General features: G+C 54.4%; 1 protein-coding gene across 7 annotated transcripts; it reads right to left on the reverse strand.

Moving 5' to 3' along the window:
* Positions 1–3,927: 3,927 nt before the first annotated feature.
* Positions 3,928–9,221, reverse strand: ANKLE1 (ankyrin repeat and LEM domain containing 1). 7 transcript variants are annotated; one of them, XM_017879582.1, is made up of 9 exons: positions 8,953–9,221; positions 8,693–8,845; positions 8,152–8,257; positions 7,903–8,041; positions 7,025–7,684; positions 6,643–6,820; positions 5,333–5,492; positions 5,104–5,242; positions 4,248–4,547 (listed from the first exon to the last, which is right to left on the reverse strand). In XM_017879582.1, the coding sequence occupies exons 1-9, from the start codon at positions 9,141–9,143 to the stop codon at positions 4,375–4,377; spliced, it is 1,899 nt and encodes a 632-aa protein (XP_017735071.1). In that variant the 5' UTR covers positions 9,144–9,221; the 3' UTR covers positions 4,248–4,374. The 7 variants fall into 7 exon arrangements, with proteins under 7 accessions (XP_017735072.1, XP_017735071.1, XP_017735069.1 ...); XM_017879580.1 differs by having other exon boundaries at positions 6,947–7,684; XM_017879579.1 differs by having other exon boundaries at positions 6,947–7,684; positions 8,923–9,221.
* Between the last annotated feature and the right edge of the window lie 1,615 nt (positions 9,222–10,836).

Below are 10,836 nucleotides of genomic sequence, written 5' to 3' on the forward strand. Positions count from 1 at the left end.
GGTCGAAGCGATTCTCCTGCCTCAGCCACCCGACTAACTGGGATTACAGTCGCCTGCCACTGCCCCAGCTACTTTTGTATTTTAGTAGAGACGGGGTTTCACCATCTTGGCCAGGCTGGTCTTGAACTCCTGACCTCGTGATCCACCCGCCTCGGTCTCCCAAAGTGCTGGGATTACAGGCGTGAGCCCCTGCACCTCGCCTACATTTTATTCTGATCCATGTATATCTAGGCCTATCTGTGGTTCCTGTGTGTTACAGGAGGAGGGAGGAAATCTTTCCTTCGGTTCTATCCTTTCCCCACTGGTTTGGGAGCTCCATCTTTAGTTTAGACCAGGGGGGCAATTGTGTCCATTGGCAACTTCTGGTGACATTTTTTTTTTTGAGGCAGAGTCTCACTCTGTCGCCCGGACTGGAGTGCAGTCTGGTGACATTTTTAATCGCCATGTTTGGGGGTGCATGGGTGTTGCTGGCTTCTAGGGGATGGAGACTAGGGACGCTGTTCATCACCCTGCAATGCACGGGACAGACCCCACAGCAAAGAATAAGCCAACCCCAAATGTCATTAGAGCCAAGATTGGGAAACCTTGTGTTAGACAAATCCCATCTCTTCTGGGGGCTCTAGATTCTTTACCAATGTCCTGTTTCTGTATTCTGGGGCGATGGGACAGTGTCATAACTCCTGTGGCTTTATCATTAGATTTGGCACCTGGGAGACAACCCCATTTCACACTTTTTTTTTTTTTTTTTTTTTTTTTTTTTTTTTTTTTTTTTTTTTTTTTTTTTTTTGAGACAGAGTCTTGCTCTGTTGCCCAAGCTGGAGTGCAGTGGCACAATCTTGGTTCACTGCAGCCTCAGCCTCCTGGGATCAAGCGATTCTCTTGCCTCAGCCTCCTGAGTAGCTGAGATTACAGACACCCGCCACCACGCCCGGCTAATTTTTGTATTTTTAGTAGAGACAGGGTTTCACCGTGTTGGCCAGGCTGATCTTGAATTCCTGACCTCAGGTGATCCACCCGCCTCGGCCTCCCAAAGTGATGGGAGTACAGGCGTGAGCCACGGTCCCTGGCCCCTGTTTTACATTTGAGGAAAGTGAAGCTCAGAGAACGGTTTCTTCGGGTCAGTTACAAGTGGTGGAGCCCAAACCCACTCCAGAAACTGGACTCCTAATCACAATACCAGCCATTCCCCCAGGAACAGCCAGCGGCTCAGCAGTGGCAAGGCGGCGGAAACTCGGCCCAGGTCACAGCCCGCCCCCTGAGGGACCTGGTTGGCTAAACTGCCGTGATGACCGGCAGGTCCTGAAGCCAATGAGGCAGCGGATCTCTCCAGGTCCCTAAATCCACGGGGCCCTTTGCAGAAGCGACTTCCAGAAGCTTAAATGCCCTCGACCCGCCTGCCCGCCCGAAACCAGACTCCTGATGTCTCACCAGGATGACGACTTCGTATTTACTGAAGATCTTTGCACATGAATGATCTGAAGTCTCGTAGCATCGCTGGAAGTCAGGTTATTATAGTACTAGTAGTAGTAGTAGTAGTAGTAGTAGTAGTAGTAGTAGTAGTAGTAGTAGAAGTATTTGAGATGGAGTCTCACTCTTTCGCCAGGCTGGGGTGCAGTGGCGCGATCTCTGTTTATCGCAACCTTCGCCTCCCAGGTTCAAGTGATTCTCCTGCCTCAGCCTCCCAAGTAACTGGAATCACAGGCGCTCACCACCACACCCGGCTCATGTTTTGTATTTAGTAGAGACAGGGTTTCACCATGTTGATCAGGCTGGTCTTGAACTCCTGACCTCAGGTGATCCACCTGCTTCAGCCTCCCAAATAGCTAGGATTACAGGCGTGAGCCACCACGCCCTGCAGGGTTATTATTAATAATCCCCCCCCACCCTTTTTGTTTGAGACAAAGTTTTGCTCTTGTTGCCCAGGCTGGAGTGCAATGGCCGGATATCAGCTCACCACAACCACCGCCTCCCGGGTTCAAGTGATTCTCCTGCCTCAGCCTCCCAAGTAGCTGGGATTACAGGCATGTGCCACCACGCCTGGTTAATTTTTGTATTTTTAGTAAAGATGGGGTTTCTCCATGTTGGTCAGGCTGGCTTCGAACTCCTGACCTCAGATGATCTGCCCGCCTCAGCCTCCCAAAGTGCTGGGATTATAGGCATGAGCCACTGAGCCCGGCCAATAATCCCATTTTATAGAGGGTGGGGTTGCACAGTGATCCTGAAGAGGGTCCTGGCCCTGCTCACGCCTCATTACACAGGCAGCCTCTCCAGGGCCCCCACACCTCCCCTTCCTCCAGAAAGTTTTCGCCTGGGCTGCACTGCTAGACACTTTGGGCTCTGAGCCACACACTTTGCTCACATGACCTTATTTTTAAATTTTAATAGTTTTTTTAAGAGACAGGATCTTGATATCGCCCAGGCTGGAGTGCAGTGCTGTGATCGTAGCTCCTTGCAACCTCCAACTCCCAGGCTCAAGCAATCTTCCCACCTCAGGCTCCCAAGCAGCTGGGACTACAGGCCCACCCACCACATCCGCCTAATGTTTTTACTTTTTGTAGAGAGAGAGTCTTGCTATGTTGCCCAGGCTGGTCTCAAACTCCTGGGCTCATGCTATCCTCCTGCCTCAGCCTCCCAAAGTGCCGGGAGAACAGGCGTGACACCCAGCCCTGACATGACCACATTTCATCTCTTTACTGCCCCCACTGTACAACCTAGGAAACCCAGGCTCAGACAGATTAAATACTGGTCCCAGGTCTCACGGCTGGGTAGCAGTGAACTTGGCTCTTGAGCTGGGTAGATACCCTGAGTGCAGCTGAAGATTTGCCAGTCCATCCCGCCATGTGGGTGTCCCATGTCTGGGAGGTAAGAGCAGGCTCTATCCATTTTGACAGGAACAAGCTGCCAAAGTATTACCAGAAAGGGGTCCTGATCCAGACCCCAAGAGAGGGTTCTCCAATCTCACACTAGAAAAAATCCAGGAAGGCCGGGCGCGGTGGCTCAAGCCTGTAATCCCAGCACTTTGGGAGGCTGAGACGGGCGGATCACGAGGTCAGGAGTTCGAGACCATCCTGGCTAACACGGTGAAACCCCGTATCTACTAAAAAAAAATACAAGAAAAGCTAGCCGGGCGGGGTGGCTGGTGCCTGTAGTCCCAGCTACTCGGGAGGCTGAGGCAGGAGAATGGCGTAAACCCGGGAGGCGGAGCTTGCAGTGAGCTGAGATCCGGCCACTGCACTCCAGCCTGGGTGACAGAGCGAGACTCCGTCTCAAAAGAAAAAAAAAAAAAAGAAAGAATCCAGGGTGATTTCATAGAGTATAGTGAAAGCAAATTTATTAAGAAACAAAAGGAATAAAAGAATGGCTACTCCATAGACAGGGCAAGGCTGCTGGTTGCCCATTTTTATGGTTATTTCTTGATGATATGCTAAACAAGGGGTGGATTATTCATGCCTCCCCTTTTTAGACCATATAGGGTCTAAAGGGTAATGTCCTGACGTTGACACGGCATTTGTTCTTTTGTTTGCTTCTTTGAGACAGACTCTCGCTCTGTCGCCCAGGTTGGAGTGAAATGGCACAATCTCAGCTCACTGCAACCTCCGCCTCCCAGGTTCAAGTGATCCTCCTGCCTCAGCCCACCTACTAGCTGGGATTACAGGCACGTGCCACCATGCCCAGATAATTTTTGTATTTTTAGTAGAGACAGGGTTTCACCATGTTGGCCAGGCTGGTCTTGAACTCCTGACCTCAGGTGATCTGCCTGCCTTCGCCATTCAAAGTGCTAGGATTACAGGCATAAGCCACAGCGCCTGGCCAGCCATGGCATTTGTAAACTGTCATGGCGCTGGTGGGGGTGTAGCAATGAGGACGACCAGAGGTCACTCTTGTCGCCATCTTGGTATTGGTGGGTTTTGGCCGGCTTCTTTACTGCAACCTGTTTTATCAGCAAAGTCTTTATGACCCATTATCTTGTGCTGACCTCCTACCTCATCCTGTGACTTAGAATGTTTTAACCGTCTGGGAATGCAGCCCAGTAGGTTTCAACCTCATTTTACCCAGCTTCTATTCAAGGTGGAGTTGCCCAGGTTCAAACGCCTCTGACAGAAGCACTGGACTGTTCCAAAGCACCTTCTGCTTCCCTACTTGTCCTCCTTCCATGACGGGGAGCTCACTATTTACTACCCCTCTAGGAGTACCATCTGTAACAAAGTCCTCTCTCAGACTGGGGGAGATCTGCCCTGGTGCTCCCTACACACACACACACACACACACACACACACACCCCTTCTGAAACCAGAGATGGGGGCTGCTGTCAGCACGGGGCAGCTGGAACATTCAAACATTTCTTCCCAGGCTGGATGGCCAACTCCCCAGCACTCAGCCCCGGGCCTGGATGTCCTGGGGACGAAGCTGTCGCTCGCCTTCAGCCAGGAAGACGAGGAGGGCGCGGTGCAGCAGGTGCACCCCCAAGCGCCGGCGACGAGCAGGTGGCCAGCCTGCCACCACTCCATAGCAGTGCCCTTGTTTCTGGTTGGTGAGCGTCTGGATCCCTGGAGAAATTGGATGTGAGGTCACAGGGGCAGCCATGGGGACACCTCCCCATCCAGAAGTGTGTGACAGCAGGCGGCTGGGTACGGTGGCTCACGCCTGTAATCCCAACACTTTGGGTAGATCACATGAGGCCAGGAGTTCAAGAACAGCCTGGCCAACATGGTGAAATTCCATCTCTACTAAAAATACAGAACTTAGCTTGGCATGATATGGTGATATATGCCTGTAATCCCAGCTACTTGGGAGGCTGAGGCACAAGAATCGCTTGAACCTGGGAGGCAGAGGCTGCAGTGAGTTGGGATCATGCCACCACACTCCAGCCTGGGCGACAGAGTCTCACACACACACAAAAAAGTATGTGACAGCAAACCCAATGTGTATTGCCCTTGAGTGGGGATAAACCAGTGGAGCAAAATACATGCATGTTCAGGTTCAAAGTTGGTGCTCAATAATTCCTCAGTCAACAAATGAACACCCCTCAGAAGCAAAAAAATGAGGGAACTAGAAAGCCAAATGCCTTTCATATGACCCCCATTCTATGTATCAGGCACCCACCTAGAGCTTCCACAATACACGCCTCCCGTGTATAAGCCTCCACAGCGACCACATGCTGGAAGCAATGTAGGGACACAACGCCGCAACCACTGGCCCAGATGTCCAAGATCTGACGCACCTTGGGGCAGGCCTGGGGGGGCTAGGGCAGAGTCTGGAGTCAGCACCCCCAATCCCCTCCCCTGCCCATGGCCTGACTGCCCTCGCTGAACCCTGATCCCTGTCCTCACACCTGTTTTCTTGACCGCCCATGGTGACCAAGGGCTTCCCAAAGGTGGACATATGGCCGGGCCCTCGTCCCTTTCCCCACGTAGAAGATGGCACGGACGAAAGTCTGAAGGCGCTCAGCTGGGGTCAGTGAGAAGGCTCGGGCTGGCAGGTCCTGAGTCTCCCTGGATGAAGGGGGCAGCTCAGACAAGGAAAAGTGGATAGAGTGGTTCCCAGAGGCAGTCCTTAAAGTCATATGTCTAGTGACTCCTGATTACAGGATCAGAGAAAGGCAGTGGCTCCCCAAAGACATTCAGCAGCTTGCTTTTTTTTTAATATATATTTTTGTTTTTTTTTTTAGACAGAGTTTCACTCTTGTTCTCCCGGCTGGAGTCCAATGGCACGATCTCAGTTCACTGCAACCTCCACCTCCCAGGTTCAAGCGATTCTCCTGCCTCAGCCTCCCGAATAGCTGGGATTACAGCCATGCGCCAACACGCCTGGCTAATCTTGTATTTTTAGTAGAAATGGGGTTTCTCCATGTTGATCACGCTGGTCTCTAACTCCTGACCTCAGGTGATCTGCCCACCTCAGCCTCCCAAAGTGCTGGCCATGGTGGCTCACGCCTGTAATCCCAACACTTTGGGAGGCCGAGGCGGGAGGATCACTTGAGGCCAGGAGTTTGAAACCAGTCTGGCCAACATGGTGAAACCCCATATCTACTAAAATTACAAAAAAAATTAGCCAGGCATGGTGGCATATGCCTGTAATCCCAACTACTTGGGAGGCTGAGGCACAAAAATCGCTTGAACCCAGGAGGCAGAGGTTGCAGTGAGGCCAAGACTGCACTACTACATTCCAGCCTGGGTGAAAGTGTGAGAATCCGCCTCAAAAATAAAAAAGGAAAAAAAAAAAGGAAAAAAAAAAGAGGCTGGTGTGGTGGCTCACGCCTGTAATCCCAGCATTTTAGGAGGCCAGGGTGGGCGGATTACCTGAGGTCAGGAGTTCAAGACCAGCCTGGCCAACATGTTTAAACCTCGTCTCTACCAAAAATACAAAAATTAGCCGGGTGTGGTGGCGGGTGCCTGTAATCCCAGCTACTTGAGAGGCTGAGACAAGAGGATTGTTTGAAGCCAGGAGATGGAGGTTGCAGTGAGCCGAGACGGCACCATTGTATTCCAGCCTTGGCAACAAGAGTGAAACTCTGTCTTAAAAAAAAAAAGAAGAAGCTGATGATTAGAGAGGGCCAGTCCCTTTCTTAAGGATACACAGTGAATAAAAACCAATCCCCAAATTTTCTAGCTTCCATTTCTGGGGCTTTCCTGCCCTAAGTACCTGGGGTCCAGCAGCAGATATGTGAAGCTAGACTTCACGACCCCCTCCCGCCACCTCCTGGCAGGATCTGGCTGCTCAAACTGCTGGGCCAGTGCATCTTCATCTGCCTGGACGTCTGGAATACAGCCTGTCCGCAGGGCTGCAGCCAGTTCTAGGCTGTGCCCTGAAAACTCTGGGCCTGGAAGTCAAGGGAGATGGAGGAAGGGATGATTCTGAGATGAGGAGGGAAATGGGGCTGAGAGCTGGGGTTCTCTAGGAGATTCCTGGAGGCTCCCTGGATTCCATATGCCCTGGGGAGACTAACCAGGCGCAATCTGGGCTGCTTTCAGCTGCTGGAGGTAGAATCGCCGGGTGAAGGGTGTGACAGGGCCAGGATTCTCACCAAGCGCTTGGAGCCCCTGCAGCAACTCCAAGTCAGACACAATGGAGACTGGCTGGTCCTGGCAAGAGCTGACAGGGTCCCTGCCACCTGTAGAGCTTGCTTCATCCTCTGTCAGCCAGAGCGTGGCCATGTCACTATCAATGGATGTCTGGTGCTCCCACAGGCCGTGGCAGTCAGAAGCTCCAGGGGGTGGTGTCTGTGGGGGGCTATGAGCTGGACTCCTGTCTAGGAGAGGCATGGAGGAAGGGGAGGACTGGAAGCCAGCAGCATTTGGTGGGGTCAGAGTCAGGGCCTGCAGATGGGCATTCAGCTCTGCCTCCGTGCCCTGAGACCTAGGTACCCTCTGGGTGGCATGGACAACATGCAGAAGTCCTTGCCTGATCGGTGGTAATGACCCTGCCCAGGGGGGAGTGTCCGAGGCTGGGTCCTCGGCTCCAGAGACCTCAACCGCTGTGATGAAAGAGGCATCTGAGCTGTAATCCCAGTGCCCTGGAGGGGACGCTGAGCTCCCATCTTTGTCCACAATTTCAAGGGGAACAGGGAGGCTGGGGGGTCCTGCGTCAGCCTCCAAGCCCATGTCCCTGTTGTCACCTCTGCATGGCTGCGTTTGGAGTGCTATGGAGTCCAGCATCTCATCAGGAGATCCAGAGAGGCCTGGAGCTGCAGGTGAGAGTGGGGGTCAGAGAGGAGAGGAGGAGGGATGAGACAGCAATGGGAATAGGATCAGACATAAAAAGGAGATAGGAATGTCTGAGGCCAAAAAAGCTGGCCACAGATAGTGGACGTAAGAGAACCAATAGGCGGGGTGGGGGAGACAGTGGATGCCAGGGACTGGTCTTCAGAAGTCAAGCCCCAGCAGCCCTGCAGGCCCTACTCACTGCCAGGTGCAGCCTCGGACTCCTGGGTCTCTGCCCCAATCCGGGTCCGGGTCCTGGTCCGCATGTCGAGATCTTGCAGGACTCGCGCACACTCCAGGTGTCCCTGCTGCAGGGCCAGGTCCAGCGGCCGGAGTCCATCCTACAGGGGCGCGGTCAGCAGGGGGCTCTCGAGGCCCTCTTACCTTCCTTCCCTCCCTCCCTCTCTCTGGGCTCGCCCAGCCTTTCTTTGCCCGCGCAGTGCCTCCCAACCTGGTCGCGCAGCGCCGGGTTCGCTCCTTGGCTCAGCAGCAGCTCCAGGCCGCGGCGGCAGCCCCAGGCAGCGGCCACATGCAGCGGCGTCAGTGCCTCGACAGATCTGGGGCGGCAGCGCAAGAGGGGTCATTGCGGACTCCGCCTCCTGGCAGGAATCCCAATCTCCGCTCTGGGGACCCGGAGCCTTCGTTCTCGGCCCCCCGATCTCCACTGTCCACCCTGGGACACTGCCCTTGGAACCTAAATGCTATGACCTCAGGCCAGGACCCAAACCTCTGTCGTCTGACCCTGGAGCCTCCACCACAAGATCCGAACCCTTGGTCCTAGCGCAGCCCCATTCCCCGCCCTCGGTCTGGGGCCCCAGCGCCTCCCTCGAGCCCTAGCCCCTGCCCTTGGAGCCCCAAGTTCCCTCCCCAAGATTCCCCCAAACCCCACCCTCGGGCTCCGAGGCCCTGGCCCGGGATGGTGGGGCGCCCCTTCCCGGATTCCCAGACTTCGGCTTGGGGAGACCCCGCCCCGGACCCAGGCTCTACCTTACCGAGCGTTAGGGTCCCCGCCTTGGCGCAGTAGGGCCCCGAGGCAACGCAGGCCACGCGGGTGCCGGGCTCCGGCCGCCAAGTGCACAGCCGCCGCGCCATCCTCCAACACCAAATTAGGGTCCGCGCCGCAGCGAAGCAGCTCCTCTACCGCCCTGCAAACACCAGGGTCAGAGTGGACTCGGGTCAAAGACCCCCACTCCTGGCCCGCCCCCCGTCCCGCCCTCACCACGGCTCCTCCTCCCGCAGCGCCGCCCGCAACCTGCGAGCCAGGCGGGCCTCGGAGCACATGCCCTGGCGGGGTCCGAAGCGCATCTCCTGGCGGGCCCATTTCCTACTTCCCGCGGCGGGCTTGTGGGCATGCGCCGCTCCGCCCCTCGGCTCCGGGGTACCCTCTCCCGGGGTGAGCAGGATTCCTAGCCAGGCTGCCCCGCGCCGCACCGGGGTCCACATCGGGGTTCGAGAGCTTTGGTGTTCGCAGAGGCCCGTGACACCCGGAGGCGCTCAAGCAGGGGCTGGGACCGCCGATAAGAGCCCGGGAGGGAGGATGCCACCGGGTGTGCCACTATCTCATTTAAAAACGGGAAACACGAAGGCACCCGGCTCGAGTGGGTGGAGCTACGATTAGGAAAGTCCGGGGTGCCGCAGGTCGTTAAGTCTCAGGGAATCTTCTGCAAGGGTGGCCTCTGGGAGGGCGCACGGCCTTATGAGAGGCTTAGGCCGGGCACGGTGGCTCACACCTGTAATCCCAGCACTTCGGGAGGCCCAGGCAGGAGGGTTGCTTGAGCTCTGGAGTTCGAGATCAGCCTGGGGAACTTGGATAAACCCTGTCCCTACAAAAAATACAAAAAACTAGCCGGGCGTGGTGGCTTGCGCCTGTGGTCCCAGCTACTTGGGAGGCTGAGTTGGTAGAATCTCCTGAGCCCGGAAGTTCGAGGATGCAGTAAGCCATGATCACACCACTGCACTCCAGCCTGGGCAACAGAGCAAAACTCTGTCTCAGAAAATAAACAAGTAAATAAATAAATACATACATACAGGCTGGGCGCGGTGGCTCAAGCCTGTAATCCCAGCACTTTGGGAGGCCGAGACGGGTGGATCACAAGGTCAGGAGATCGAGACCATCCTGGCTAACACAGTGAAACCCCGTCTCTACTAAAAAATACAAAAAACTAGCCGGGCGAGGTGGCGGACGCCTGTAGTCCCAGCTACTTGGGAGGCTGAGGCAGGAGAACGGCGTAAACCCCGGAGGCGGAGCTTACAGTGAGCTGAGATCTGGCCCCTGCACTCCAGCCTGGGCGACAGAGCGAGACTCCGTCTCAAAAAATAAATACATACATACATACATACATAAAATAAAGGCTTTAATTTCCAACTCCCAGGCCGAGGGCCCGGCTCACGCCTTTAATCATAGTGCTTTGGGAGGCTGAGGCGGGAGGATCGCTTGAGGCTACTAGTTTTTTGTTATTTTTCCTTTCTTTTTGTGAGTGCAGGAGTTTGAGACCAGCCTGGGCAACAGAGTGAGGCCATGTCTGTTTGGTTTTTGTTGTTGTTGTTGTTGTTGTTGTTGTTGTTGTTTTTGAAACAGATCTTACTCAGTCCCCCAGACTGGAGTGCAGTGGCGCAATCTGGGCTCACTGCAACATTTGCCTCCCGGGTTCAAGTTATTCTCCTGCCTTGGCCTCCTGAGTAGCTGGGATTACAGGCATGTGCCACCACACTCAGCTAATTTTTGTATTTTAGTAGAGATGGGGTTTCACCATGTTGTCCAGGCTGGTCTCGAGCTCCTGACCTCAGGTGATCTGCCTGCCTCAGCGTCCCAAACTGCTGGGATTACAGGCAGAGACCTTGTCTTTATTATTTATTTATTTATTTATTTATTTATTTATTTATTTATTTATTTTTTGAGACGGAGTTTTGTTCTTGTTGCCCAGGCTGGAGTGCAGTGNTGCCTCCCGGGTTCAAGTTATTCTCCTGCCTTGGCCTCCTGAGTAGCTGGGATTACAGGCATGTGCCACCACACTCAGCTAATTTTTGTATTTTTAGTAGAGATGGGGTTTCACCATGTTGGCCAGGCTGGTCTCGAACTCCTGACCTCAGGTGATCTGCCTGCCTCAGCGTCCCAAACTGCTGGGATTACAGGCAG

The sequence above is a fragment of the Rhinopithecus bieti genome, unplaced genomic scaffold (assembly GCF_001698545.2).
Source record: "Rhinopithecus bieti isolate Rb0 unplaced genomic scaffold, ASM169854v2 scaffold_9899, whole genome shotgun sequence".
Classification (NCBI taxonomy): Eukaryota; Metazoa; Chordata; class Mammalia; order Primates; family Cercopithecidae; genus Rhinopithecus; species Rhinopithecus bieti.